The sequence below is a fragment of the Anolis carolinensis genome, chromosome 6 (assembly GCF_035594765.1).
Source record: "Anolis carolinensis isolate JA03-04 chromosome 6, rAnoCar3.1.pri, whole genome shotgun sequence".
Lineage (NCBI taxonomy): Eukaryota > Metazoa > Chordata > Lepidosauria > Squamata > Dactyloidae > Anolis > Anolis carolinensis.
In genome coordinates, this window is record NC_085846.1 from 93,167,826 (window position 1) to 93,195,625 (window position 27,800).

Genomic DNA, 27,800 nt, shown 5'->3' on the forward strand with positions numbered 1-27,800 from the left:
GATATATATGCCGGATTTTGTATTACAGAATCACAAGTCAAACATTTCCCAAGCATTTAGGACTGTGTGATGTATTTTTGGATGATACGCCTAGATCCTAGTAAGGTTTTGCAGTTGACAGTTGTTGTTATTATTATTATTGACACAGAGTATGACACAGCAACCATATCACAGAATCACAAGTCAAACATTTGCCAAGCGTTTAGGACTTTGTGATGCATTTTCGGATGATGTGCGCAGATCCCAGTAAGGTGGCCTTTTGCAGTTGACAGTTGTTGTTATTACAGTAGAGTCTCGCTTATCCAACATAAACGGGCCGGCAGAACATTGGATAAGCGAATATGTTGGATAATAAGGAGAGATTAAGGAAAAGCCTATTAAACATTAAATTAGGTTATGATTTTACAAATTAAGCACCAAAACGTCATGTTATACAACAAATTTGACAGAAAAAGTAGTTCAATACACAGTAATGCTATGTAGTAATTACTGTATTTACGAATTTAGCACCAAAATATTATGATATATTGAAAACATTGACTACAAAAATGTGTTGGATAATCCAGAACGTTGGATAAGTGAGACTCTACTGTATTATTATTATTATTGACACAAAGACAGAGTATGACACAGCAACCATATCACAGAATCACAAGTCAAACACTTGCCAAGCGTTTAGGACTGTGTGATGCATTTTCGGATGATGTGCGCAGATCCCAGTAGGGTGGCCTTTTGCAGTTATTATTTTTATTATTATTATTTTATTGTATGACACAGCAAACAAGATAGATATGCTGGATTTCATATCACAAAATCACAAGTCGAACACTTCCCAAGCGTTTAGGACTGTGTGATGTATTTTTGGATGATGCGTGCAGATCCCAGTAGGGTGGCCTTTTGCAGTTGACAGATCGTATTATTATTATTATTATTATTATTATTATTATTATTATTATTATTATTATTATTATTATTATTATTATTATTATGCTGCCATATTGTATGAGGAACACTATTTCACTCCAGAATGAAACTTGAGCATCCACGGATTTTGCTATTCAGGACATACCCCCGCGAATATCAAAGGCCCCCTGCATAATCATGGTTCTGATGTGTGCGGTTTTTTTTGTGATAACAGTGGATGCTCTTGTGTAAGAAATGTGGACTTTTGCACAGCCCTGGGAAACAAGCGCACGAGGCAGGCAGCAGCCCCAGAAGCTGTGCTCTCCTCCTCCTCCTCCTCCTTCCTCTTCCTCCTCCCGGCCTGGGGTCTCCCCTCTCCCTCCCCTATAATCAGCCCCCCCAACGCCCCCCCCCTCTCTCCTGCCTCTTTGCCGGCGGTATTTGGGGAGGGGGGGGGGGGTCTCATGAAGGATTTCATTGAGTGCGAAGACAGAGAGCAGAGACAGAAAGCAGAAGGAGGCGGCCGCTGCCTTTGTAGTCGGGGAGGAATGCGGAAATGTTGAAGCACTATGTCAAACTTTTTTGAAACGGGGTCAAGTCACATTCAGCCAGCGTGGGAAACCGAGGGGGAGAAGGGGAGAAAGGGAAGAGAGAGAGAGGGAGCGTGGAGGCGAGTTTGGGGGGAGGAAGGGGAAGAAGAAGAAGAAAAAGAAAAGCAAACTCTTCTGCTCCCAGACTGAGCCAGAGAAAGAGAGAGAGAAAGGGGAACTTTTTTTCAGAGGCAGGAAGAGTGTCCGTGGGCAGAGTTTGTGAAGGCTTTGATCAGAGTTATTACAAACCCCCCTTTTCTCTCTCTCTCGTTTGGACGAGGAGGGAGGTTTGCGAGATCCTCTCCTTGCATGAAGAAGAGGAGGAAGAAGGTGCCGTTTTGCCCTCCCGACTTTGCCAGGAAGATGCGGGCTGAGGAGGAGGAGGCGGCGCTCCGGGGCTGGCGGCTACCTGTGTGGCCCCGGCTGGGATCCGGAGCCCCAAACCGGAGCAGCACCATGTGAACCTTCCTCCTTCTCCTCCTCTTCCTCCGCTCCCCTTGACCCATCCGCATTGGATGGGCAGCCAGTTCTTAGGGCTTCCCAAAGAGAGAGGAAGCAAGCTGCCCTTTCCTTCCACCTACTTTTTCCTCCTTCAGTTTGTACAGGAGGGGGGTCGTTGTGCGCTCCCCTCTCCTCCACTTTATTGTCAACCCCCAACTCTCTCCGGAGACCCCTTTTTGGCTCTGAAGACCGAGACACCCCTCCGAGAGCAGCAGCAGCAGAAGAAGAAGAAGCGCACGCCAGGTACTGACTTGGCCCAGAGGTGCCATGTGCTCATCCAGATTGAGAGACCCTGTGGCTTCGTGGGGAGGAGGGCTCTTCAGTGGTGGGACTTGGCTCCGGGGGGCTCTATTCTCCCCCTTTACACCCACACTCTCTCTACTAATGATCAAAACGAGGTCTTAAATGGCGAGGGTTGAGTTTGGGGAGTTTTATTACCCCCTTCTAGATCCAACCATCCCATTGACCACCTTTCAGACCTTCCTCTGAGCCTCAGGATCAGGGTCTTAAATAGTACGGATTGGCTTTTGGGGGGCTTTATTATCCCCCTTTACACCCCCACCAAACTAACATTCCTCTCATTATGAAAGGGGGGGAGGTCTTACATGGCAAGGGTTGAGTTTGGGGAGCTTTATTACCCCCTTTTGGGGAGCTTTATTACCCCCTTTTGGGGAGCTTTATTACCCCCTTTTAGATCCAGCCACCCCATTGTCCACCTTCCAGTCCTCCCTCTGAGCCTCAGGATCATTGACTAACTAGAGAGGGGTCTTACATAGTGCAGGTTGGATGTTGGGGGCTCTATTATCCCCCTTTACACCCACCCCCTACTAGCCTTCCTCTCCTGATCAAAAAGGGGTCTTAAATGGCGAGGGTTGGATGTTGAGGGGGTTTATTACCCCCTTTCACATCCAATCACCCCACTGCCCATCTTCCAGACTTTCCTCTGATCCTCAGGATCATTGACTAAATAGAGGAGGGTCTTTAATAGTGCGGGTTGGCTTTTGGGGGCTTTATTACCTCCTTTTACACCCTCACCCCACTAGCCTCATGATCAAAGTGGGGGGTCCTAAATGGCCAGGGTTGATTTTGAGGAGCTTTATTACCTCTTTTTACATCCAACCACCCCACTGCCCACCTTCCAGATCTTCCTCAGAGCCTCGGGATCATTGGCTAAGTAGAGGAGGGGTGGCTGGATATAAAAGGGGGTATTAAATCCCCCCCCCTCCAAACTCAACCCCTGCCATTTAAAACCCCCATTTGATCATGAGAGGAATGCTTGTGGTGGGGCTGAGTGTGCAAGAAGATAAAGCTCCCCCGTAAGCCAACTCCCACCATTTAAGAAGGTTTGCCCACCTTCCAGACCTTCCTCTGAGTCTTAAGATCCTTGACTAAATAGAGGAGGGTCTTAAATGGCGATTGCTGGGTTTGAGGAGTTTTATTGTCCCCCTTTACACCCCACCTCCACCTCTACCCCACAATCATTTCACTGACTCCAGGATCATGGACTAAATGGAGGTAGTGGTCTTAAATGCGTTTTGGGAGCCACTCTCCTGATGGATTGGGTTTGGGGAGCTTTATTACCCCCTTCTTTATTTCCCACCTACTCCACTGACATTCCTCTGATTTTCCTGATTATGGACTATCGTGGACTTTATAACCCCCACCCCCTTTACACCCACCCACCCCAATAACATGATCATGGACTAAATTGGGATTATTTTAAGGGTAGGGATTGGTTTGAGGGGCTTTATTACCTCTCATTTACACCCAATAACCCAACTGATAGTCATTTGATTCATAGGATCATTAACTAAATTGGGGTCTGGGTCTTTTATGGCAGAGATTGGATTTGGGGTTCTTTGTTATCCCCCTTTACAGACCCAATCCACTAATATGATCATGGACTAAATGGGGGGGGGGGGGGGTTAAATGGTGGAGGATGAGCTTGGGGTTTTATTATCCCCCTTTACACCCCCACCTCACTAATATGATCATAGATTAAATAGGTTTTATATGGCTGGGGTTGGATTTGGGGTGCTTTGTGTGTCCCCCTTACACCCCCACCCCACTAATATGACCATGGACTAAATGGGGGGGGGGGTTAAAATGGTGGAGGATGGGTTTGGGGTTTTATTATCCCCACACCTTACTAATATGATCATGGATTAAACAGGTTCCATATGGCTGGGGTCGGATTTGGGGTGCTTTATAATCCACCTTCTTTACACCCCCACCCCACTAATATGACAATGGACTAAATTGGGGGGGGTGTTAAATGGTGGGGTTGAGCTTGGGGTTTTATTATCCCCCTTTACACCCCCACCTCACTAATATGATCATAGATTAAATAGGTTTTATATAGCTGGGGTTGGATTTGGGGTGCTTTGTGTGTCCCCCTTACACCCCCACCCCACTAATATGACCATGGACTAAATGGGGGGGGGGGTTTAAAATGGTGGAGGATGGGTTTGGGATTTTATTATCCCCACACCTTACTAATATGATCATGGATTAAACAGGTTCCATATGGCTGGGGTCGGATTTGGGGTGCTTTATAATCCACCTTCTTTACACCCCCACCCCACTAATATGACAATGGACTAAATTGGGGGGGGGGTGTTAAATGGTGGGGTTGAGCTTGGGGTTTTATTATCCCCCTTTACACCCCCACCTCACTAATATGATCATAGATTAAATAGGTTTTATATGGCTGGGGTTGGATTTGGGGTGCTTTGTGTGTCCCCCTTACACCCCCACCCCACTAATATGACCATGGACTAAATGGGGGGGGGTTTAAAATGGTGGAGGATGGGTTTGGGGTTTTATTATCCCCACACCTTACTAATATGATCATGGATTAAACAGGTTCCATATGGCTGGGGTCGGATTTGGGGTGCTTTATAATCCACCTTCTTTACACCCCCACCCCACTAATATGACAATGGACTAAATTGGGGGGGGGGGGTTAAATGGTGGGGTTGAGCTTGGGGTTTTATTATTCCCACCTTTACACCCTCATCCCACTAATATGACCATGAGGGGCTTTAAATGGCGAGGGTTGGGTTTTGGGGGGGGGGGGTTATTACCCCCAACGACCCCACTTGCCACCTTCCATCTAGACCTTCCTCTCAGGATTATGGACTGGGGTGGGATTAGAGAGAGCTTTTATTGCCCCCTATTTATTGATACTCCACCACCCTTCGAGACCTCCTTCTCCCTCTTGTGGGTCGGGAGGCGTTGTTGCCATTCCCTGCCTGCCTTTAGAGAGGAGCTGCTTTTGGGGTGGTCCCTCCCTGCCCAAGCAAGGGATCCCATGAGGTGTGTATATGCTATGCTTGAGCGGGGGGACTTTCTCCTTTAAATGCCATTTGGGGGTCTTTGAGGGGAGGAAGAGGGGGCCACATTGCTGAGGCACGAGGCGCACCAAGACCCCCGCATGCGTCCTTCATGTGACTTTGCTTAGTTGGGGGAAATCCTGTTGCTTTTCTTGTTCAGAGGGAGGGGAAGGAAGGAAGGAAATCCCCTCACTTTCTCCAAGACACCTTCTTCCCCCACACTTTCCTTTTTCCACCTTTAAACAAATGTTTTGGGGGGTTGGGGAAAAAGGGGGGGGGGTTGCAGCCTGCGTGTGTTCCCAGAGGCCCCGCCCCCTGAGACCCCCCACGCTCAGCCTCCCCCTCTTTCTCAGAGCGACTCCGCAGAGCCTGCCCACCCCACCCGTTCTGGCCTTTTCATTGGCTGGTGGGTCCTTCCCTCAAGCAGAGAGAGAGAGAGCCTCCTTCGTCCAGACTGGGGCACGTGGAGCTGCCTTCTCTCCCTGTTTTGTGCACTTGACCCATTGGGCTCATCTGATGGCTGCTCTCCAGCTGGATGGATTCTAAACTGTACCATTCACTTGAACTGCCAAGGCTCAATACTGTGGAAGCCTGGGAGTTGTGGTTTTACAAGGTCCTCAGCCTTCTGTGCCAAAGAGTGTTGGTGCATCACCAAACTGCAGCTCCCAGGGTCACATTGTGTAGGGTGCCTCTCCACCAGGCATGGGCAAACTTGGGCCCTCCAGGTGTTTTGGACTTCAACTCCCACAATTCCTAACAGCCGGTAGGCTGTTAGGGATTGTGGGAGTTGAAGTCCAAAACACCTGGAGGGCCCAAGTTTGCCCATGCCTACAATCATAGAGTTGGAAGAGACCTCATGGGCCATCCAGTCCAACCCTCTGCCAAGAAGCAGGAAATCGCATTCAAAACACCCCTGACAGATGGCCATCCAGCCTCTGCTTAAAAGCCTCCACCACAGTCCAGGGGAGAGAGTTCCACTGCTGAACAGCTCTCACTGTTAGGAAGTTCTTCCTAATGTTCAGGTGGAATCTCCTTTCCTATAGTTTGAAGCCATTCTTCTGTGTCCTAGTCTCCAGGGCAGCAGTAAACAGGCTTGCTCCCTCCTCCCTGTGACTTCCCCTCACATATTTATACATGGCTATCATGTCTCCACCAACCCCCAGAGTCGGTCACGACTGGACTTAACGTCAGGGGAAGACCTTTACCTATCATGTCTCTTCTCAGCCTTCTCTTCTGCAGGCTAAACATGCCCAGTTCTTTGAACTGCTCCTCATAAGGCTTGTTCTCCAGCCTCTTGATCGTTTTAGTCGCCTTACACAGGACTTGCACTACAGGACCATCTAAAACAGTGGTTCCCAACCCCTTTTTGACCAGGGACCTCTTAACCGGGGACCACTTTGACCAGGGACCACTCTCCAATATTAGTACCAAAAGGGTTATAAATCAGTTTTTTGTCAACTTTAGATTCAGTTTGATTATTTGGGGTGCTGATTCAGAAAACTGCATCGGATAGACCACATCAGCTCTAGTTTCTGATACAGAACATATGCCATCCAGCAGTTGCCATCTGCTCGCCCACAGAAAATCATCTTTAATAAGCCTCAGCAGTATAAGAGGGTTTCATGAAACCAGTCTCTCTCATTGCAATGGAGAGGCCGTGGGCCATATTTTGGTTCTTGCAGACCATTGGTGGTCCACAGACCACAGGATGGGAACCACTGGTGTAGATGCACCCCTGGAGAACAGGTTAGCTCTCTGAGCTATTGTTTGAGCTGGCAGGAAAACCTGTCTGGTAACGTCTATATGACCAGCCTTGACTGCAATGGTTTCTTTTTTTAAAAGATGTGATATAAATATTAACAAAGCAGGGAATACCTATTGCTCATTGTAAAATGGAGCGATCCCTTGGTTCGGTTCTAGGAGCCCCTTGGATCCCAAAATCCATGAGTGCTCAAGTCTATTATATATATAATGTTAGAATAAAATGGGGGTCTCATATATAATGGCAAAATCAAAGTTCATTTTTGAATTTTTTTAAAAAAATATTTTTGGGACTTGATCTAGAGGAGAGAGCAGGATACAAATAAATATAATAAAGATTATCATGCTCATCATCATCATCATCATAATGGTTGCATTCATGGATACAGAGGGCAGGCTATAATCACATCCTTGATACTTTTGAGATTGCAAAGATTAGGTGTAATATCTGTTGTTGTTACTTAGAATTTTTGTGTCCTGCCTTTTATAATTTAACTGATTGCAGTGATGGGAAAGTTGCTTTTTTTTGATAAAACTCCCTGAATACCCCACTGAGCATTACACCTGGGGTAGCTGAGTCAATTCTATAAATGTCCGTTTTGGTAAGTTCTGTGCATAGGACTCTAGATAGTGACTTTCACTCAGAGTTGATAGTATTGATTAATATACGAGTAGACTATTCTAGCCTGGGCTAGAGTAGTATTTTAGCCTGGTATAAAGCAAAGAAAGGACTAGTTTTATTTGCAAAGGATATCAAAATAAGAGCATCACAGATATGATGAAGCATTTAAGGAGTTACAAGGAAGAGTATTTTAATGGCCTGGCACAGGGGTCCCCAAACTAAGGCCTGTGGGACAGATGTGGCCCTCTTAAGGTCATTTACCTAGCCTCAGTCCTAAACTTTAGACTTAGTGTTGCCCTAAGTCTGAAATGACTTGAAGGCACACAACAACAACAACCCTAATTTTGGACTATTTCATCATAGTCCGGGCCACCAACAGTCTGAGGAACCGTGAACCGGCCCTCCACTTAAAAAGTGTGAGGACCCCTGTTGAGTAACCATGTCTGGGTTTTTTTCAAATTAAAATTAAAATCTGAGATGTTTTGTCAAATGCTTTCATGGCCAGAATCACTGGGTTGCTGTGAGTTTTCTGGGCTGTATGGTCATATTCCAGAAGCAAATCTGGATTGGTGGAGATGTTAACCCTTCCTTCCTGAATTGTGATCTTGGTGAAAATTGACACCTCCCTTACAAAAATAAGATGTAAAAGGCGATAGAAATGCTTTTCTAAGGGTGCAGAATGAATACAGTTTGACACCACTTTAACAGTTATGGCTCTTCCTAACCTCTTCCCTTCTTGAATTGTCAGGATGAGAAATAAACTAATATTCAATTTCACCTTGCCTGATGCAAGAGCAGACCAGGATTCATGGTTTAAAGTAAACATTAGGTACATAACACGGGTTTGGGTTTTACATAGGGTTTTTTTTGGATGGATCTAGATTGGCCTGATAAAAAGGATTACTAACGGTAACAGTATGTTGGGGGGAAAAGTATACGAGGATGTAGAGAACAGAGCATTGCTTTCTTGTGCCATGAATATTGGAATGTAGCAGGAAACTTTTACTCAAAATATACATTGACATCCTGTCCTTCAAACAGAATAATGATTTGGAGATCAGTCATTAACATCTAGACCAAAGCTTTCCAAACCTTTCATGTGGGTGGCACACTTTTTAGACATGCATCATTTTGCAACATAGTAATTCAGTTTTACCAGCAAACTGGCAGTTAAACCAATCCTTTATAAGAGATATGGAGACCATACATACATTGTAATAAGGAAAACTTTCATTTATATATTTAAAATATATCATTTATTGTTTATTTCATATAGACTCAAGAGTTTTCTCATTAAATTTGTGTGTCACATCTACACACTGCAGCCAACACTAACACATCGCGATACACCTTTTTGAAAGCTTTGATCTAGACATTATGCTGAGGAGAGATAAAATGACCCAAAAACACCTCATAAAGAGGTTATAGGTATTTTTCTTACTTTTGCTTGGATTTTTACATAACGTTTTTTAACCACATGCTCTTTTGGTGTGTGAATAGTCAACATGTGGCAGTTGCATGTTATCTGTGGTGTTTCATTTTCCCAAAATCAGTATCCTCTTTGCAGTTGAGTTGTTACAGTGCTGGGTATAAGACTATCAGAAACTGAAACCAGCAATATTATCATAAATGTTCATAAGTATTAAAATGTGGATACTGTAGAGATGTGCTGCTATGGTTTCTCTGAAGATAACAGTTATCCGTACCACAAACCAAATTTGTGAAACGAAATAAAATATGGTCCCTGATAAGAGGCAACTGTCATACTAGTATTCTAGTAGAATATTTAACCAATATTCTCTTTGATAATTTTGAAGAGTTTACTCTGAATTAAGGCAGCTTTCCTCCAGTGTGGCTCCATTAATATATGTTAAATACAGCTCTCATTATGGGCTATTCTGGTTGAATATCAAACCACCCAAAAAGAAGTGGACCACATTAAACAGGAAATTATCACTGAAACTGGAGCAAAGGAAGCACTCCCATTGCAACTTGACAAGTCAAGGGTGCTTGTGTTCTAGTAAAAGAAGGTGGAATGGTGGAAAACAAAGAGATGTGGAAGGAGTGCCCAAGATGTAAGAAGACAACTCACAAAAGCTAAGCAGGCGGTGAAAGGAAGTCGGAGATAGGCAAAGCCAGGACCAAAAGGAAGACTAAACAAAGAAAGTAGAAATGTGAAGGAAGGGGAGACTTAATATGAAACATAACTTGCGGGGAACAGGACAGTTGTGCAACCTTCAAAAGGTTTACTACAAAGGCAAAACTGGGTGAAAAGGGGACATATAGGAAGAATAAACTGATGTTCAAAGGGCACAGCAAGACAACTTTTCTTTACCTGGCGCCATGTAGGTGTGTTTGATTACATCTGTAATGTTCCCCAACCAACTGATTTGAGATAATTACTCCATGCATCTGAAGGCTGTCAGGTTGGAGGACGTTGCAGTAGCCTGAGAAGACGGGGACAGAAGCAACTAGTGGTTAGAAATGTTTGGGGAACATTCACCTTGCACTGCTGGTGGTCCAAAAACCAAGGAGTCAAAGATAGCAAGCAAGTGTACAGTGAGTGGAAAAACTGGGCCAATAACACAAAACTATAGGAAACACAGTGACAAAGTCTTACTTTGTTTTCAAACACTTTGCTATTTATGGGTTCATTTTCATCTCTGGTTTATCTTCCAGTCCTGAATTGTGCTGATCATCGCAGCTATTTTCTCCATGTTGAATTTGCCTGTAAAATACTGACTATTTTAATGACTTGTCAGTATTATTTTATGTTATTTGTATTTGCTTTTAATGCAACAAATAAAAATGCATCTTACAATTATTCATGGTAAAGGTAAAAGTACCAGTTTATGATTAAGAGTTGTTTCTACTCTGGTTGATCATTAGTGAGTATGCAAGAAAGTTTGTCATCTGTGATCTGGATGTAAACAACCTTTGTGATACCTGTCACTGTTTGTTTTTTAAAAGATGAATTTGCTACTCACTGTTCTTGGATGGCATTTTTTCAATCATGCAATTCAACTTCCATTGTTGATATTATCCATACCCTGCCTTCTGAACTATTCACATGTCAGATCCTTCACAACACTGTTAGTAAAGGATGGGGATTTGGTTTACTATTATGGTATTTTTATTAATTAAGTTATAATATTCATTTATTATTCTTTGATTTATTGAGTTAATATATGAAGATAATAATAATGATAATGATATTTGAGGCTTAATATAGAGCATGATTCAGATGAAGTTAAGTACCTTCAAGCTCATTGATTTCAGTAAGGGAAATGTAAGCATGGGAAAGTGGTTCATTTTGAAATACAGACAGTGAGACTAAAAGTGCTTAAGAGCTATATATGGTATTAGCTTAACGTTATGAACACAGAGGAATTTTCATTTTTTCCTCATTTGCGTTCATCTTAGATATACAATAGAGTCTCACTTATCCAACATAAACGGGCCGGCAGAATGTTGGATAAGCGAATATGTTGGATAATAAGGAGGCATTAAGGAAAAGCCTATTAAACATCAAATTAGGTTATGATTTATAAAATGAAGCACCAAAACATCATGTTAGACAACAAATTTGGCAGAAAAAATAGTTCTATATGCAGTAATGCTATGTAGTAATTACTGTATTTAAGAATTTAGCACCAAAATATCACGATATATTGAAAACATTGACTACAAAAATGTGTTGGATAATCCAGAACGTTGGATAAGCGAGTGTTGGATGAGTGAGACTCTACTGTATATAGATATAGATATATATAATGATTTCTACACTTGTTATACCTCTTTGGATGTTGATTAGTGTCAGATGATTTCTGAGTCTCCGAATGACATGAACTACTTGAGCTCTGATAGTAATTCTGGAAAAAATGTTCTCCTCTGTTCCATCTACTAATTAAGATTGGAGAGAGAAATGAAAACTAGAAAATTGTTTTGAATACCAATGGTAATCCAAGTTTAGATCATACATATGATAACTTGTATGTATTTTCTAACCTGTGCCTACTTCTAGTGTTCTTTGTAATAGAAACCACTGTATCACTAGTCATAATCCTATTAAAATAAGTCCTCTGCAATTATTCAACAAGTAGACCTTTCAGAAGACACCCCACCATTCTGAATAATACAGGCTAAACATTTCCAGATTTGCAATCTGTTACAGTGGAATTTCGGTCATCATGAGCCATGCAATGCAAACATTCTGTCACTAGTTGCCTCTTTTATAAGAGTTGACTGGAAAATTCTCAGCGTGTTTCCTAACTGACTTTTTCTATTTAGCTCACTATATCTCAGTGGTTCTCAACCTGGGGTCCCCAGATGTTTCTGACCTACAACCCCCAGAAATCCCAGCCAATTTACCAGCTGTTAGGATTTCTGGGAGTTGAAGGCCAAAAGCATCTGGGGACCCGAGGTTGAGAACCACTGCGATATCTTTACTTCATCTCTTCTATAATATTCTCTAGATGAAATTTCTGTCTTGTGATCTACATGGGGCTGTTCTTGAAGATAGTATAGATATTTCAGTTTACACATAATTCTATCTGTTTTACTATTAACAGTGACTAGGCAGTATAATATTTATTTTTAAGACAACTGCAATGACTGCCAGTTCTCTTGCAAAGTAGTGGACTTTGAGGTTTAAACTCATTTTTAAAAATCTAGGATCTAATGATTTTGGTGTGTGTTTCCATGTGAGTTGCCAAGGATTTCCAGATGTCCCTTCCTATAAGGGATATCGTCCCCTATTTATGGGTTGCAAAGTTTGCATGCCATATAATTTATGACAATATGTTAATTGTACAGAGGAATAATGGCTAGGTTTGCTGAAGTCCATACTTCCATTTGGTGTTTAGGTAGAACAAAAATTATAACTAACTAATTTCTTATTGTTAACTGTAGAAGCTATGGATTCTCATCTCCACAGACCTCAACCATTTTTACTGGAAATTTTTACATCAGCCTTGTTTGATGTAATATTAAACTGCAGTTTAGTGTGACGGACATTATCTTGGATGAGTCCTGATACTATATATTTCCTCTTTCCCCCGTCCTTCCAGAAAAAAGGAGATTGAAGAAATTTTCTTGATTTGTCATATAAGAACCAGGATCTGTGGTTAATTTACAGTAGAGTCTCACTTATCCAACACTCGTTTATCCAACGTTCTGGATTATCCAACACATTTTTGTAGTCAATGTTTTCAATACATCGTGATATTTTGGTGCTAAATTTGTAAATACAGTAATTGCTACGTAGCATTACTGCATATTGAACTGCTTTTTTTTGTCAAATTTGAGGTATAACATGATGTTTTTGGTGCTTAATTTGTAAAATTATAACCTAATTTGATGTTTAATAGGCTTCTCCTTAATCTCTCCTTGTTATCCAACATATTCACTTATCCAACGTTCTGACAGCCCTGTGCCGTCCGCCGGACAATAAAAAACTATAAAACTGAAACGTGCTGTCCTTTATCCGGGCAAACTGCAAATCCCTATAAGCTGTCCTATAGATATTGAACGACTGAGTCTGGATAACTTCAAAAAAGGATGTTTATTCATACAAGGTTGTAAACCTGGCACAGATCTTAAAGTTGCAGAAAATGAAACAAATTTCTATAGGTTTTAGGTACAGAATTATCCCTGGTTCCAGAAAGCAAAGGTGATTATAAAACCACTATACCCTAATCACGCTGCCTATATTAGAAGGAGAAACTCTTTCCTTCCCTATCTTTACAGCAAAGATTAGTTCTAGAAGCGATGGAATAACCCTGCTCCTCTAACTAGAATTCCTATTCCAGATCAGTATAATTCAATACTTATCTAATTTGGATAGGCTTAGATTGGCCTGGTTTTGAGGATGATTTGTCCCAGTTAGCCTTGCACAGCTCCAGCACGTTGGAAGACTATAGCCAGAATGAAGCTCCAAAATGGAGACTAGACCCTGGTAAAAAGGGCGGTCCTAAGATGTTGCATTCTTTGACCAATCACTGCAAAGAAAACTGCAGCCAGCTCTTGCAGATTCCAAGCCACTTTTCCTAGGCTTTTGCAGCCAGAGGCTCAAACAAAATGTAAAGGAGGGAAAACAAACAAACGACCAATAGGTAAGGCAAACCATCGTCCTGGGGGACGGAACACTCCCCGCTAAATTCCCAGGATGTGGGAATTTACCAATCAAAAACATACAAACACCTTTGTATACACAACAATACAAACACTAGAACTTTAAACATCTCCAATAAGCAACACGAGGTCACTAATTGGTCTGTCCAAAATGGACACTTTGCCTCTGTTGCAAGTCTTTAATTGAACTTTCCTGACCTTACCATCCGGGCAAGGAAAGGTCTTTAATACAATGCCCATGGGCCATGCATGGCGGGGCAAGTCTTTGTCCTTTAACAACACAACGTTGTTAACCTCAATGTTGTCCTGTGGGCTTTGCCAGATTCTTCTAGCTTGAAGCTGGCTTAAGTACTCAGCTTTCCACCTTTTCCAAAAGTGGTTGGCCAAGGACTGCACCTGTTTCCACAGGGCACGGTGAGTTCCGTCCGGAACTGGCAACATGACGTCCTTCCATCCTGGCACCTTTTGTGTCAAAATAAGTGCAGGAGTCAGTGGTTGTAAGTTCTCAGGGTCACTGGTAAGGGGAACCAGCGGCCGGTTGTTGATAATTGCGGTAACTTCCGCCATAAGTGTCACCAAAACATCATGCGTCAATGACCTATGACTCAAAAACATGGCATTAAGGATTTTGCGACTAATACCAATCATCCTCTCCCAAACACCACCCATATGGGAGGCGTGAGGAACATTGAAAGTCCACATAATTTGTTCAGTATTCGTAAAGTTCTGAACCTTTGGGTCTCTCCCAAACCTAGACACACAATTGAGTTCTTTGGTCGCACCTACAAAATTGGTGCCACAGTCCGACCGAATTGACTTAATTGGCCCTCTGAGGGCTATGAACCTTTTTAATGCGTTTAAAAATGATGAAGTGTCCATCCCTTCTATGACTTCTATATGGACAGCTCGTATTACTAAACAAGTAAACAAAACTGCCCACCTCTTGTTATTTACAACACCACCCCTGGTTTTCCTAGTGACAACCTCCCAAGGACCAAACACATCGATTCCCACATGGGAAAAGGGTGGGTATGTCAAAGTCCTATCCTGAGGTAGTTCTGCCATCAACTGACTTTGACAGTTTCGTCTGAGTCGCCGACATTTGACACATTTGAAAATACAACTGTTGACCAACCTTTTGGCATTAACTACCCACAGACCTTCATTTCTAAGGGCTGCCTCAGTTAGAGTTCTACCCTGATGATGGATCCTTTCATGGTGATGCCGAACGAGCAGCAATGCAGTGTGACTATTAGGGGGTATGATGATGGGGTTTTTTATGCACGCCTTGAGTTTAGCTTTGGCTAACCTTCCTCCAACTCTCAAAATACCCTCCTTGTCTAGAAATGGGTTTAACTCATTTAGAAGACTTTGATTAGGGATGTTGAGCCCTTGCTCTAGCCTAGCTATTTCCTGCTTGAAAGCAGATCTTTGTACTGACTTGAATATGACGCTCTTAGCCTTTATCATATCCTGGACCTGTAAAGGCTCACTATCTTTGCAAGCTAAACGATGTATAAGCCTAGCTACTGCTCTAAGAAGACTGTGCCACTCCGAAAAACGTTCAAAACGGTGTGGTTCCAGGCAAGATCTTTGGCCCATCTTGATTTCTGTGGTTGATTTGCAGGCTTTCACCTCTGCACTTCGTGAGACTTGAGCATTCATAATGTCCGAAAACCTTTGCTCATCTTTCGAGAGCGCTGTGGCTTCGTCTCTCTCAGAGACTTTGAAAATGGAGGAATACTCTGGAGTTATTGCTTGGCAGTAGACTGAGATGTGACTTAGGCAACTGCGCACAAGTGTAGGACATCCACCTTTAAGCACCTGTGCTTGATTGGAGTCCAACGACGATGGTGGGTGCATCTTGTTTATGCACACTGGGCCTGTAACTGTCCAGCCTAGTGGTAGCAGCTGAGCAATGGGCGCCCCTGGAGGTCCCTTAACTTGGTCGTTCACATAGAACAAGTTCGGACAGTCCGCACCAAGCAGAAGGGCAATGTCCACATCTGGACGGAAAGCAGGTATGGCATTCTTTAATCGTCGCAAATGTGGATGAGCCTCCACAACTTCTCTAGTTACAATTTGTTTTTTGTTCCGAGGGATGGAGGAACACTCAATCAGGTCTGGCAACTTGAACTGCCTCTTCTGGTCGCAAGAGGAGACAACAAAGCCAGATGCTATGCGACCCTGCAACTTCTTTTTTCCTGCACACGTAGTCATAGTGTAGTCAACCATCTTGGTTTTAAGGTCAAACATGCGGAAGAACTCTGGAGTAGCCAGGGAGGCGTCGCTCTGTGAATCCAGGGCCACATAGAGTCTCTTTCTAAGCCAAGGGCTCTTGGCTGGATATACATCCGCTAGGCAGATAGGATGACAAACTCTGTACTGGTGCGAGTCAGAACACAGCTCTGTACAGGCGACTGCTGAAACCTCCACCTGCATCTCTGGTACGACTGGCTTGTCGGTGTCTTCGACTGCTGACTTTTCTTTTGGTGAAACGTTCCCTTTGGGGTGGGAGATGACACTGGAGTTGTGCATTGCGGTGCAATGCTTGAGGCTGTTGCATTTCTCACACTTGACGTTTTCTTTGCAGTTGGACGCAAAGTGTGGAGTTGCTCCACAGCATCTAAAGCAGATTCCCTGCTTTTGAACTAGCTGTTGCCTTTCTTTGTATGACTTTCTACTAAACTCCCTGCAGTTGGCCAAGCTGTGAGGCTTTTGGTGGATAGGGCAAAGCAACTCTTTTACCTCCGACCTGGGTTCATCAGTCTTGTGTTGAGTTTCGACTGCCTTTACGCTGACAGGTCTATTGGCCTCTCTAGGTGGTTTCTTGTCCACTTCAGGTGCCTTCCCTGGATGGATCCCTTGATATAAGGTGGGCAGGCCCGTCTGTGGATCATTCCTTTCCCTGGCCGCTCTGGTGATGAACTGGACCAGATGGGAAAACGGTGGGTACGCCTGAGAATGGGCCTCCTTGTAGTTGAAGACCTCCTGTCCCCAGCGTTCTTGCAAAGTGAAGGGCAGCTTGGTCAAGATCTGCCTCTGGGACAGGTGCTGATCGAGGCACTTCAAACCGGGCAGTTCTGGATTCTCCTTGGCCGACTCTAATTCCGTAAGGAGATCGCTAAGGTCCCACAAGAGTTTGAAGTCTTTGAGTTTTAAAGCTGGGAACCTTTGGAGCTTGTCCATAAGAGATGCTTCAATCTCTGTGCTGGCCCCATACCTCTGCTGCAACCTGGCCCAGGCCTTTTCCAGGGCTTTGTCGGGATCGGCTACGTGGGCTGCGTAGATCTTCTTAACTTGTGAGGATGAGGCTGGGCCCAACCATGCAGCCAGAAGAGTCAGTTCTTCCTCAGGCAATAACTTTAAGTCTCTGATTGCTCTCTGGAAGGTGGCCTTCCAGAGAAGAAATTCCTCAGGCTTGTCCGAAAACTTTTCGACACCCTTGTCCTTAAGATCTCTTCTGGGGCTTCTGATGATGGAGACAAGCTGGGACTCTGGCGTCGAAGGGAACAATTGAGGAGTTTGCTGTTGTGGAGTGGACTCCCACCGTGCACCTTGCGTCAACCTTTGGCCTCTTGGAGGGATGACATCGACCACTGACGAATCGGTGGCTCCCTGTGCAGCTGTCTGTAAGGGCCAACTAGCACTTGGCCTTGAGGCCCTGATTGACTGACCTAGGGATTTAGCAGGAGGCACAGGTAGCTCGGGCAAGGGTGAGCTCCCCGCTATGACGCTCTGCTCTGCAGGAAACTCAAAAGTGACTTTGGGGCCCTGCTCTGGGTAAGGAGAGAAGTCTTCCTGTTCCTCATCCGAAAACTGGCTGTTTAAGCTATTAAGATGCACAAGCACCTTGGAAGAAGGGTCCTGCTTCGGCAACTGACTTACATTTTCTTCTGTGAGTGGCTCAATTAGGGCCTTGGCCAAAGTCTCAGCCCTTACCCTTTTGGCTGCGGCATCCATCTTTATTCTAAGCATTTCTATTTCACATTGCCTTTGGGCCTGTTCTATTTGCATTTTGCTTTGCAGTCGTTGCTCTTCTTCTTTAAAGGGAAGGGTGAGATCAGCTGCCTTAGCATCAGCCTCCGCCCCCGCTACCTTGCTCTTTAGCTCCAGACGTGCAGCCTCCTTAATGTGTAAGGCAGCTAGGGAAGAGATGGCACTCCCAGCAGCAGAAGACTTGCTAGAGTGGCTATGTTTAGATGATGCACACTCCCTTAGTTTAGATACCTGGCTAGAGCGGTTGGACTTAAGACTAAGTGCCACAGCAGGTGATTTTAAAAGATTGGTCTCATGGCTGCATAAGGAAGACTGATTTCCTTTTGGCTCAGACCTTAGATTAACAGGTGGAGAACTAAATTCCAAGGCATCTAGAATTGCCCTCACCTTATTTTCTTTCTCATTAGTGTCAGCTAAGACACTCACTATTTCTAACTCTGAATCCTTGGCGTTAATGCGCTCGAGGACCTGGACTATCTTAGACACCAAACCCCTCCAAATACCGAAGGTCTCTTCAAGGTCTGTCTGTAATATGGATGGCACCCTTGTAATACCCAAGCTCTCAATTCTGTCCATTAATGTTACAATTCGCTCCCATGCCGAACCTAACCTCACATGGAGGAGCTCCTTTTCATCTATTAGATGGGCTAGCATCTTGGCTGAAGGGTGCTTTATCCTTTGGGGCCTTTCATTCCTACTTTCAGCCTCAGAAGGAGGTATACCATCTGTATCATCTTGAAATTGCATAGACATTATGTATTCTTAATAGCAAGTAAATTTACAATAAAAGCAAATGCAATATATAATACAATGCACAACACTTAACCATAGCAATATATATCACTAAGTAACTATACTTTACAAAGATTGTGACCTTTGGCGCCAGATTTTAGTGGGCAAGCTGCAAAATGCCAACTGACAGCAACTTGCCACTTGATACCTCCCTTGCCCGAGTGACGTAAACTGCCAAAATGGCGACTTCGCCAAATTTTCAAGCACCTCGTGCTCTGCGGCTCGAGGCCTGCCGCCGAAGGAGCACCGAGGCTGGCTTTGGAAAGGAGGAGAGAAAAGACGCCTCCTCCCCGCTGTGAAGGGAGGTCACCACCGCAGGTCGATGAAACAGGTCACCACCGCAGGACGATGAGGCAGGTCACCACCGCAGGACGATGAGGCAGGTCACCACCGCAGGACGATGAGGCAGGTCACCACCGCAGGACGATGAGGCAGGTCACCACCGCAGGACAATGAGGCAGGTCACCACCGCCAGGCGACCGTCCCGGCCGAGCGCTTCTGGACTCACCACCTCCGTGTAAGCCCAGGACCTACTGCTGGAGCTCCGCGGCTCGATGCCTGCCACCGAAGGAGCTCGGGGTAGATTGCTGGGTTTTGCACAGCCGTGCAATTGCAGAAACAGCCGCAGGGCTACGCGCACACACGCAAGCTGAAGAGCAGGATACTGCAGAGGCTGAAGAAATGGAGCCCCTTCATTCAAAACTTCAAAACTTCAAAAAAGGATGTTTATTCATACAAGGTTGTAAACCTGGCACAGATCTTAAAGTTGCAGAAAATGAAACAAATTTCTATAGGTTTTAGGTACAGAATTATCCCTGGTTCCAGAAAGCAAAGGTGATTATAAAACCACTATACCCTAATCACGCTGCCTATATTAGAAGGAGAAACTCTTTCCTTCCCTATCTTTACAGCAAAGATTAGTTCTAGAAGCGATGGAATAACCCTGCTCCTCTAACTAGAATTCCTATTCCAGATCAGTATAATTCAATACTTATCTAATTTGGATAGGCTTAGATTGGCCTGGTTTTGAGGATGATTTGTCCCAGTTAGCCTTGCACAGCTCCAGCACGTTGGAAGACTATAGCCAGAATGAAGCTCCAAAATGGAGACTAGACCCTGGTAAAAAGGGCGGTCCTAAGATGTTGCATTCTTTGACCAATCACTGCAAAGAAAACTGCAGCCAGCTCTTGCAGATTCCAAGCCACTTTTCCTAGGCTTTTGCAGCCAGAGGCTCAAACAAAATGTAAAGGAGGGAAAACAAACAAACGACCAATAGGTAAGGCAAACCATCGTCCTGGGGGACGGAACAAGCCCGTTTATGTTGGATAAGTGAGACTCTATTGTATATACTTTATCCCAAACATGCCTGGGTTATAAATCATGGTTTGAACTTGGATTGCTTGTACAAGCCATAGTTAAATATAACCATAGTTTGTTCTTGATTAGGCACTGTGACAATCTTTTTTAAGATAAGTGAGGAAGGACTTCATTCTATATATATATAACACACATACATACATATTTAATTCCTGCTTTTTCCCTCCCTACGATAAGGACTCAAAATGGCTAACAAAATAAAAAGTGATACAATTAAAACATAGAGACGTTAAATATTAAAATAGAATTAAACTACTGTCAGCCCTTCACATTTGTTTAGATTAGGGGCACACAAACTTCAAGAAAGTGAAAAAGCATTCATGAAAAATATTGCTATTTTGTACCCGAGAAAATCTCTCTCTAGGAATCTCGAGGTTCTCCAGCATGACTCGTATGATCATCGCCTGGCAAAAGGTGATCACAGAGTTGCACCAGAGGACCTAGAGATTCTTATAACATTTTAATCAAATTTGTGAATAATCAAATCTGCAAAAGTTAAGACTGCAAATATGGAAGGCTGACCATAATTCAATTATTAAACAATTCAGTGATTCTATAGCCTTGAGCCATGGCAGTTAAAGTGTCAATCTGCAATAATTGTACAGTGTAGGTGCACTCTTAATGAGGTTAGGCTGCTATCTCTCCTTGCTATTCCTCTAGGCTGGTGAAATCCCCTTTGTTTCAGCAGGCCTTGGAGGGCTGCAGGGAGAGTAGGCTTTTTACAATGTGCTGTGTACAGTAGGACTCCCTGTATCCACAGGGATGTGTTCTAAGGCTGAATCTACTTCCCTTTATCCCAGGATCTGTTCCCAGATTATCTGCTTTGAACTGGATTTTATGAGCCTACACTGTCAGATAATCTGGGATAAGAAGATAATCTAGGATCAGATCCTGGGATATAGGGCAGTGTGAAAGGGTGCATAGATACCTGAAACAGTGGGTAAAAACAATACTTTGATTATATTTGGGAAGGAAAGATACCTTTGATGTGTGCTGGAGGACCTGGAGAGGCCCACAAATATTACTAGGAGGAATATTTTTTTGGAAAATGGGTAAGTGAAACCATGGATATCAAGTCCATGAATAAAGGGGGTTGTATGGAGTTGCAGCTTTTCTTCATAATAGTAATGCCTTTAACTGCTTTTAATTATCTGAATATAATTAATTATTATTTTTAACTTTTGAGTAAAGTGCATTATTTTGCTGCACGTGTTTTAAGTTTTGCAAACTACTTTTAAGTCCCAGACTGAAAAAAAGGTGGAGTATCAATAAATATAGAAGTAATGATAATAATACCACCTATGATAGGGACTTTTCAGCAGTGGCAGTGCGGCTCTGGAAATAACCTTCTTGTGGAGATCCATAGTTTGGTTTTAGTTTGATTTTTAAATGTTTGTTGAAGACTTGGTTATTTCAGCATGCCTTTGATTTGTTGCATTGGTTTTTATCCTGCTTAGTTTTTAGTCTTAATTTGCTACTGTTTTAATAGTCATGTTTTTATGGTGATGATTTTGTATATGTGCTTGTAATTTGTTCTTTTAAGGCTGTGAGTTTGCTTTCTCTGACTGTAAAATAGAGTAAACACAATGCATATAACCTAATTTTGTTTTCTGGAATTTTTGATTACTGGAATCAGTATGAATTGTTATAAATAAATAACAGTATGCACATTAGATTGATACTTTTATTTTCACGGTAATGTTTGATCAAATGCATTCAGAATTTGTATCTCAGTATGTATTGGTTGTGTATTCCTGTATAGCAGGGGGTTGGACTGAATAGCCCTTGAGGCCTCTTCCATGATTCTTATGATTCTATGATTATCCCTCTCCACACAGAATATAAAATGGAAAGAAGAGGGGAAAATATACATGCTGCCTTAAGATTTTTGGGGAAAGGTGCAATATAAATATAAATAACAGCAGTAATACTGACATTGCAGCATGTAATGCTCATTTCACCGTAAGCAGTGCAAAGCATTTGTGTCGAAGGCCCTAACTAAATATATAAATGAAGGCCTAAATCTCATTGGTAGTCTCAGTTAAAGTTGAACTGTTGAACTGAGGAAACTTTCATCAGGTACAGTACTGATTTACCAAATTCCCATTGATTCAGTGGGCCTACCTTATAGTTGGATTTCGATTTAGGATTAAGTGTTTAATGGCAAATTATTTTGTGATGAAACCCAATAAAGCAATACAATTAATACTAATGATGCTATATTTTGTTTGTTTCTCTTTAGTCCTTTAGATTTAACCAGCTTTACAGAAACAATGATCCCAAAGACTATGAGGTAACTGCCACTGGGTAAGCAAAAGCCTGCCTGGGGCCATTATTCTAATTCCAGAAGGGTGGAAGAAATAGTCCTGCTGGCTGGTCCATCTGTTCAAACCTTTGGAAATAGTGTTGAGAAGCAGCAGAGGGCTGTTTTCCACACTGGGAGCAACATCCATAGCACCTGCCAGGTTTCAGAAAGAACTGGGAAAGAAAGAAAATAGGAAGAACCATGGATAAGGACAATATGGCCCATGCAGACCAACAATATGAATGTGTGGCTGAGATTGGTGAAGGAGCCTATGGAAAGGTGTTCAAGGCCCGGGACTTGAAGAACGGCGGACGCTTCGTGGCCTTGAAGAGGGTGCGGGTGCAAACAAGTGAGGAGGGAATGCCGCTTTCCACCATACGGGAGGTGGCTGTCTTGAGGCATCTGGAGACCTTTGAGCACCCCAACGTGGTCAGGTGAGGAAGGAAGGCAGGACATTTGGTTAATTGGGTTACATCTTGGTTATGTTGACTTGAGTTCAGAAACATTGGATATTCTGAACATGGAGCTTGTGTATCTGGATTGACTTAGCATTAGAACGGAATGAGCTTGAAGTGTGCTGAAGCAAATGCCTTGGCTGCCTAACCCATCTTTTCTTGAGCTTTTCCTCCCACGCATTCAAACATCCATCTCCAGAGGCATAGGTGTGTGACTTAAGTATTTGAGTGGATGGGCATGGAGCCACAAGTATGCCCTGATTTTCTTGAGTACAAAAAGGAAGAATGAAATTCTTTTGTCCTGGGTATTAGCTGTGCCCAGTACAACAGAGGCGGTTATTTTAGCCCTGCTAGGTGTTTGTTAACATGATAATAAGCCTTCTAACTTTATGGACTTAGAACTTGGTATGGAACAGACTTCCTCAGTCTGACAGCCCTCTCGATGGACAATAACACACATCTTCATCACCAAGCACACATTAGTGGGGGTAAGGATCGTGGAATCTGGTGTCCTGTAGATCTGAAAAGTTGATCCAAGGCATATAGCTTTCTTTAAAGCATCCTCTTTCACAAAATGTAAGGAAGTAACTGTTGAAATTTTATGCTGAATTCAAATTTAATATGGTAGAAAATACCACCACAATGGCTGAAATCTCTCTTAACTGCAATCTTAACTCCAGCAATCTAAAGTTTTTAGAAGAGGGTTAGGCATGGATTTCTCAAAGAACAGAGTTGCACAGAAGTATTGTTCCACAAGCCTAAGCCTTCAGACTGATATACTTTATCATTAGTTCAGCAGAATGTGTCATTTTGATGTTTATGACCACAATGGGTGGCAATCTAATCCCAGTATGTTGTGAGATTTCATGTGGGACGTACAAAATAATTCTAAATGGGTCTGTTAAAAAAGCCCTATTGAATATAGTTGGAGTACCCTCCTCAAGTAGGGGGCTTGTATAGCATTGTAGACTTAATTGTGTTTGACCTGGGGGTGTAATATTTGATGGTCACCTAAAGCCGGAGTGTCATAATCAAGTACAGAAGTCCAGAAATGGAAGAAACTATTTCTATTTATTAATTAATGTTTCCATATATGACAGCATTTATACACAGAGATGGTTTAAACTACACATGGCTGTCAGCAAGATTCTGTATGTTCAAGCCTACACTTTTTTCTTGCTGTGTTCTTATGAATTCTGATAATTCTGAATTCATTGACTAGTTTTATGGGTGTAGTCCCAGTAGTTTAATCATACATTTCTTTAGATGAGTAACACATTAAATATGTGATAATACGTGGTTCTAGTTTGCATGGTGATTAATCATAGGAGATCTTGCCCGTACATACCAAGAATCGTCATGGAATTTAGAGGAGTTGGGCTAGGAGTTTTAATGAAAATTTCCAAGCAATATCTGCAAGTATATAATTAATCAATCGTACATCTTCTCTATTTTGGAAACGGCTGAGATAAACAAGTAAAGTTGCAGTCTTACTTACCTGGGAATAATATCTCATTGACCTCAGTGGAACTTCTGTTTAGACATGTACAGGATTGTATTATAACTTTATATTTAGTTTACAATTCGACAGCGTAACTTAAAGGTTTTTATTTAATTAAAAAAAGAAAAAGAAAAGCATCTAGTAAGGGGATAAACAACATCCAAATCTAAAGATCATATTGGTTGCATCATAGCTTTTGTACCACATTAAAAGCTGTTTTTCAGTCAGATCTTTTCAGTCAGCTGCTGAATATCATTATCTTGTCTACTAAACCAATCACTCAGTTAACGGAACTATGATTGGTCATAGAGGACATCTTATTAAACATTTCCATGTTGTTAAGTTGGTATTTTATTATATTATATTATATTTTAACAACAGTAAAATCAAAACGTAACAATTGTTGAACTCTAGAAGAACTAAGAAGGCTCCTCTTGTATTTTGACCACATTTCTGGCCACCACTGGGCCATTTTAGTCTCAGGGGAAACCTTTTTTTAACAACAGGAAGTGAGGGGAAGTAATTTCCGATTTACTTCCTGTTTTAATTGTGAATGTTGACACAGATTGGCATGGCTTAGATCCCCAAATTTTATTCCAACTCTTGTCTGTAATAAGGATTGTTTAGATCTCTTTCTCCAGAGGGCTAACCATATTTGTTTCCAGCAGCCAACTGTAAAAGTCAAGAGACTTGTCCTTCCGTTTGATTAGTATGCTTTATGAGTAATAGCAATGAATCTAGGTGTGCTCTGTTTGCAATACAAATCCTTTCCCAGAAAAAGGTGACCTGTAGCTTTTGGAGTCATTTCCCCCTTTGCCTTGGGGCTTGTTCCATCCCCAGAGGTTTGGTTTGCATTTTTTATAGTTATAGAAAATAGCACCTGTTTGCATCTGCTGCAGATTCTGCAGCAGTCTGATAGTTAGGTTGCTGCAGATTCTGCAGCAGTCTGATAGTTAGGATATTAGCAGAGTTTATAGTCAGTTTGCAAAGCCTTGCTGCTATAGGCTTGAAATGTATCATTTTGTTCTGGAGACCGCCCCTTTTCCTGGGGATAGAAGGCTCCATTTTGAGAAGCCTATTCTGCCTTCTAGACTGAAGGAGAAACATCATAGATGTGCTTGTGTGGCCAAGCCAGGCCAACTCTGAAAAGGCCATCGTAAGTACAAACAATTGACCTGCCTTTAAAACCAGTGCCAAGCATAGATAGGAGAAAGACCAGTTCTTTCTAATAGCTTTGGCACTGGGGCAGAGAACATCTTCGGATTTCTTTGCCATTGGAGGAAGCCCTACCAACTTCGCCTCAAAAACTAGCTTTGAGCTAAGATAGTTATAGATCTTTTGATAGCAGCTCAGAGCTAGGGTGAAGAGGATCTTAGGACCTCTTTGCCATTGGTGGAAGTTAACCTAGCAACCAAAAGGGGGAAAGCAAGCAAGGAACATCTGCAAGGTTTTATAAGTGGACTGTTTTTATTTGCAACTTTAATTACATGTGCCAAGTCTACCAAGGACTTCGTGAAAATAAAATTTTGTTGGATTGTTCTACTTGAAGTGCCTTTGGTAACTGGGATTTCCAGAGCTTCTAAATAAGGCCCCCGCAGTTCATCTGGGCAAAGGAAGAAGCACATCCTAAAGCTTAAAAAGGTGCCTGGATGTGACGGCATAGGGCTGCTTTGTGGGCCTGGCCAGGAGGGCCAGACCAGGAGGCAGGGGGGTCCGGCACACGCTGGGTGAGGGTGACCCAGGAGGGAGAGGGCCAGGAAAGGGCAGGGCAGGGCCTGGGTCATCCTCTGGTTGTTCTCCCAGCATAAGAATGGGGCTGCTCAACCCATCCTTATGCTGGGAGAAAGGCAAGACACACGCTGACTGCCCCAATCCTCCCTTCTGATCCTTGGGCTGTCTTCTTGGTATTATGCCAGGAGGAAGGCGAGACCGGTGCCTGAGAGTGCTCCAGAGGGCTCTCAGCCACTATGTGCCTTCCTCGAGCCTTTCTCCTGGCATAAGAAAGGGCCACTCACACCGTCCTTATGCTAGGAAGACATACAGTGGCTGAGAGAACTCCAGAGGACTCTCAGCTGCTGTGTGCCTTCCTCCCTCATCTTTTTGGCATAAGGAAGTGGCGGGCCGCTCTGTACTTATGCCAAAAGGACAAGGAAAATGAAGAGGGCCTGAGGTAAGCGCCCAGGGGCTGCATCCCCAGGCCTTAGTTTGTCCATTTCTGCCCTACTACGTTGCAATTTGGCTTCAAGTTGCTCATGGTTGGTTGGCAGGGCTATCACAAAGGCGCTACACTATTTATTTATTTTCACTTATGGTAGTGGTAATTTGTAAATAATGAAATTGTGCTGGTCCTTTGTAATTTCAAACCCCATAATTTCCCCTTGAATTACCAAGAAATTGTATAATTTATATATTGCATACCCTCCAACGTATCACAGACGAGAACCAGGGCATGCATGGCCAAGCAACAGTGGAATGTAGTTAAGATGGCAAATGTTATTAATTGGGGGGTGGGGGTGGGGGGGGAGATAAATATTAGAAAAAGGTACAACAGTTTGTCTTTGGCTGAATATACTGGAATGGGCAAGATTCTACTCCCTCCTTTCTTCTGTCACCTGCTGAGTTATTGTAATGCAGATTACTTTTATATTTCGAATTTATTTTGGAGCAATAAAGTAAACTGAAGAGAAAAAAAGGAAAATGGGAGAAGGGAAACTCTTAAAAGCAACTGGAAAAGTAGGATGATTAATTTGGACTGTGTCTGCCAAATTGGCATAGTTGAAAGATAAGATACTTAGGCCATGTAAAGAGGCTGTTTTTAGATACACTCATAATTTATAACTTTGAACTTTTATTTCTTCCATTATTCTGTCCACCATTGAATAAACAAAGAGATTTCCTCCTAAAATAAATTAATTCTACTTAGGCTATTTGCGAGGATGAGACTCAGGTTTGTAACAGAAACAAAATATGTATTAAAAACACAAAAGACATAGGTAGCACACAGTTGCTACAGCTTGAATAGTTCTGTACTTTTGTACTCAAATATCACATCCTTTTGTAAAGGATTTTCTTTAAAAAAAAACCCAAAAACAAAACCCAAACAGTGTTTTGGTTTTTAAGGCCGTATTTCAGTGCCATGCAGTCTGATTTTGGGATGTCTATAAAGTAATACTTCTGATTTATGAGACATTTTAAACCTCTTCATTGTTATTATAGAGAAAACAATAAATATCTTGAAAGACCTTTTATAAAACATAGAATGGTGAATGGTAGAGTTGCTTCTAGTTAAAGAACTGCATGCAAAAATCTCTTTACTATGATATAAATAGGTAGAAAAGCTCATGCTTTGGATGCAGAAAGTTTCCATTTCAGTTCTTGTTGTCTCCATTTAGGGCTGTATGGAATCATTGGACTTCCTAAATATAAGCTTTGTGTGCAATACAGTTGGTAAGAAAATGGATTTTATACTGAAAAATATATTTGTGTTAGTACTAGAAGCCAGGAAAAAACCTTGCAGACAGAAGCCA

General features: G+C 42.7%; 1 protein-coding gene across 3 annotated transcripts in view; it reads left to right on the forward strand.

Annotated features, from left to right (window-relative positions):
• Positions 1-1,508: 1,508 nt before the first annotated feature.
• cdk6 (cyclin dependent kinase 6) overlaps positions 1,509-27,800 on the forward strand; it is a 150,186-nt gene continuing 123,894 nt past the window's right edge. Inside the window, exons 1-2 of one of the 3 annotated variants that reach the window (XM_062958007.1) lie at positions 1,509-2,237; positions 22,255-22,751. In XM_062958007.1, the coding sequence (XP_062814077.1) occupies positions 22,519-22,751 (233 nt within the window). In that variant the 5' untranslated portion in view covers positions 1,509-2,237; positions 22,255-22,518. Of the gene's footprint in view, positions 2,238-22,254; positions 22,752-25,354; positions 25,430-27,800 lie in introns of those variants that run through there. The other 2 variants (XM_003222106.4, XM_062958008.1) reach the window with 2 other exon arrangements.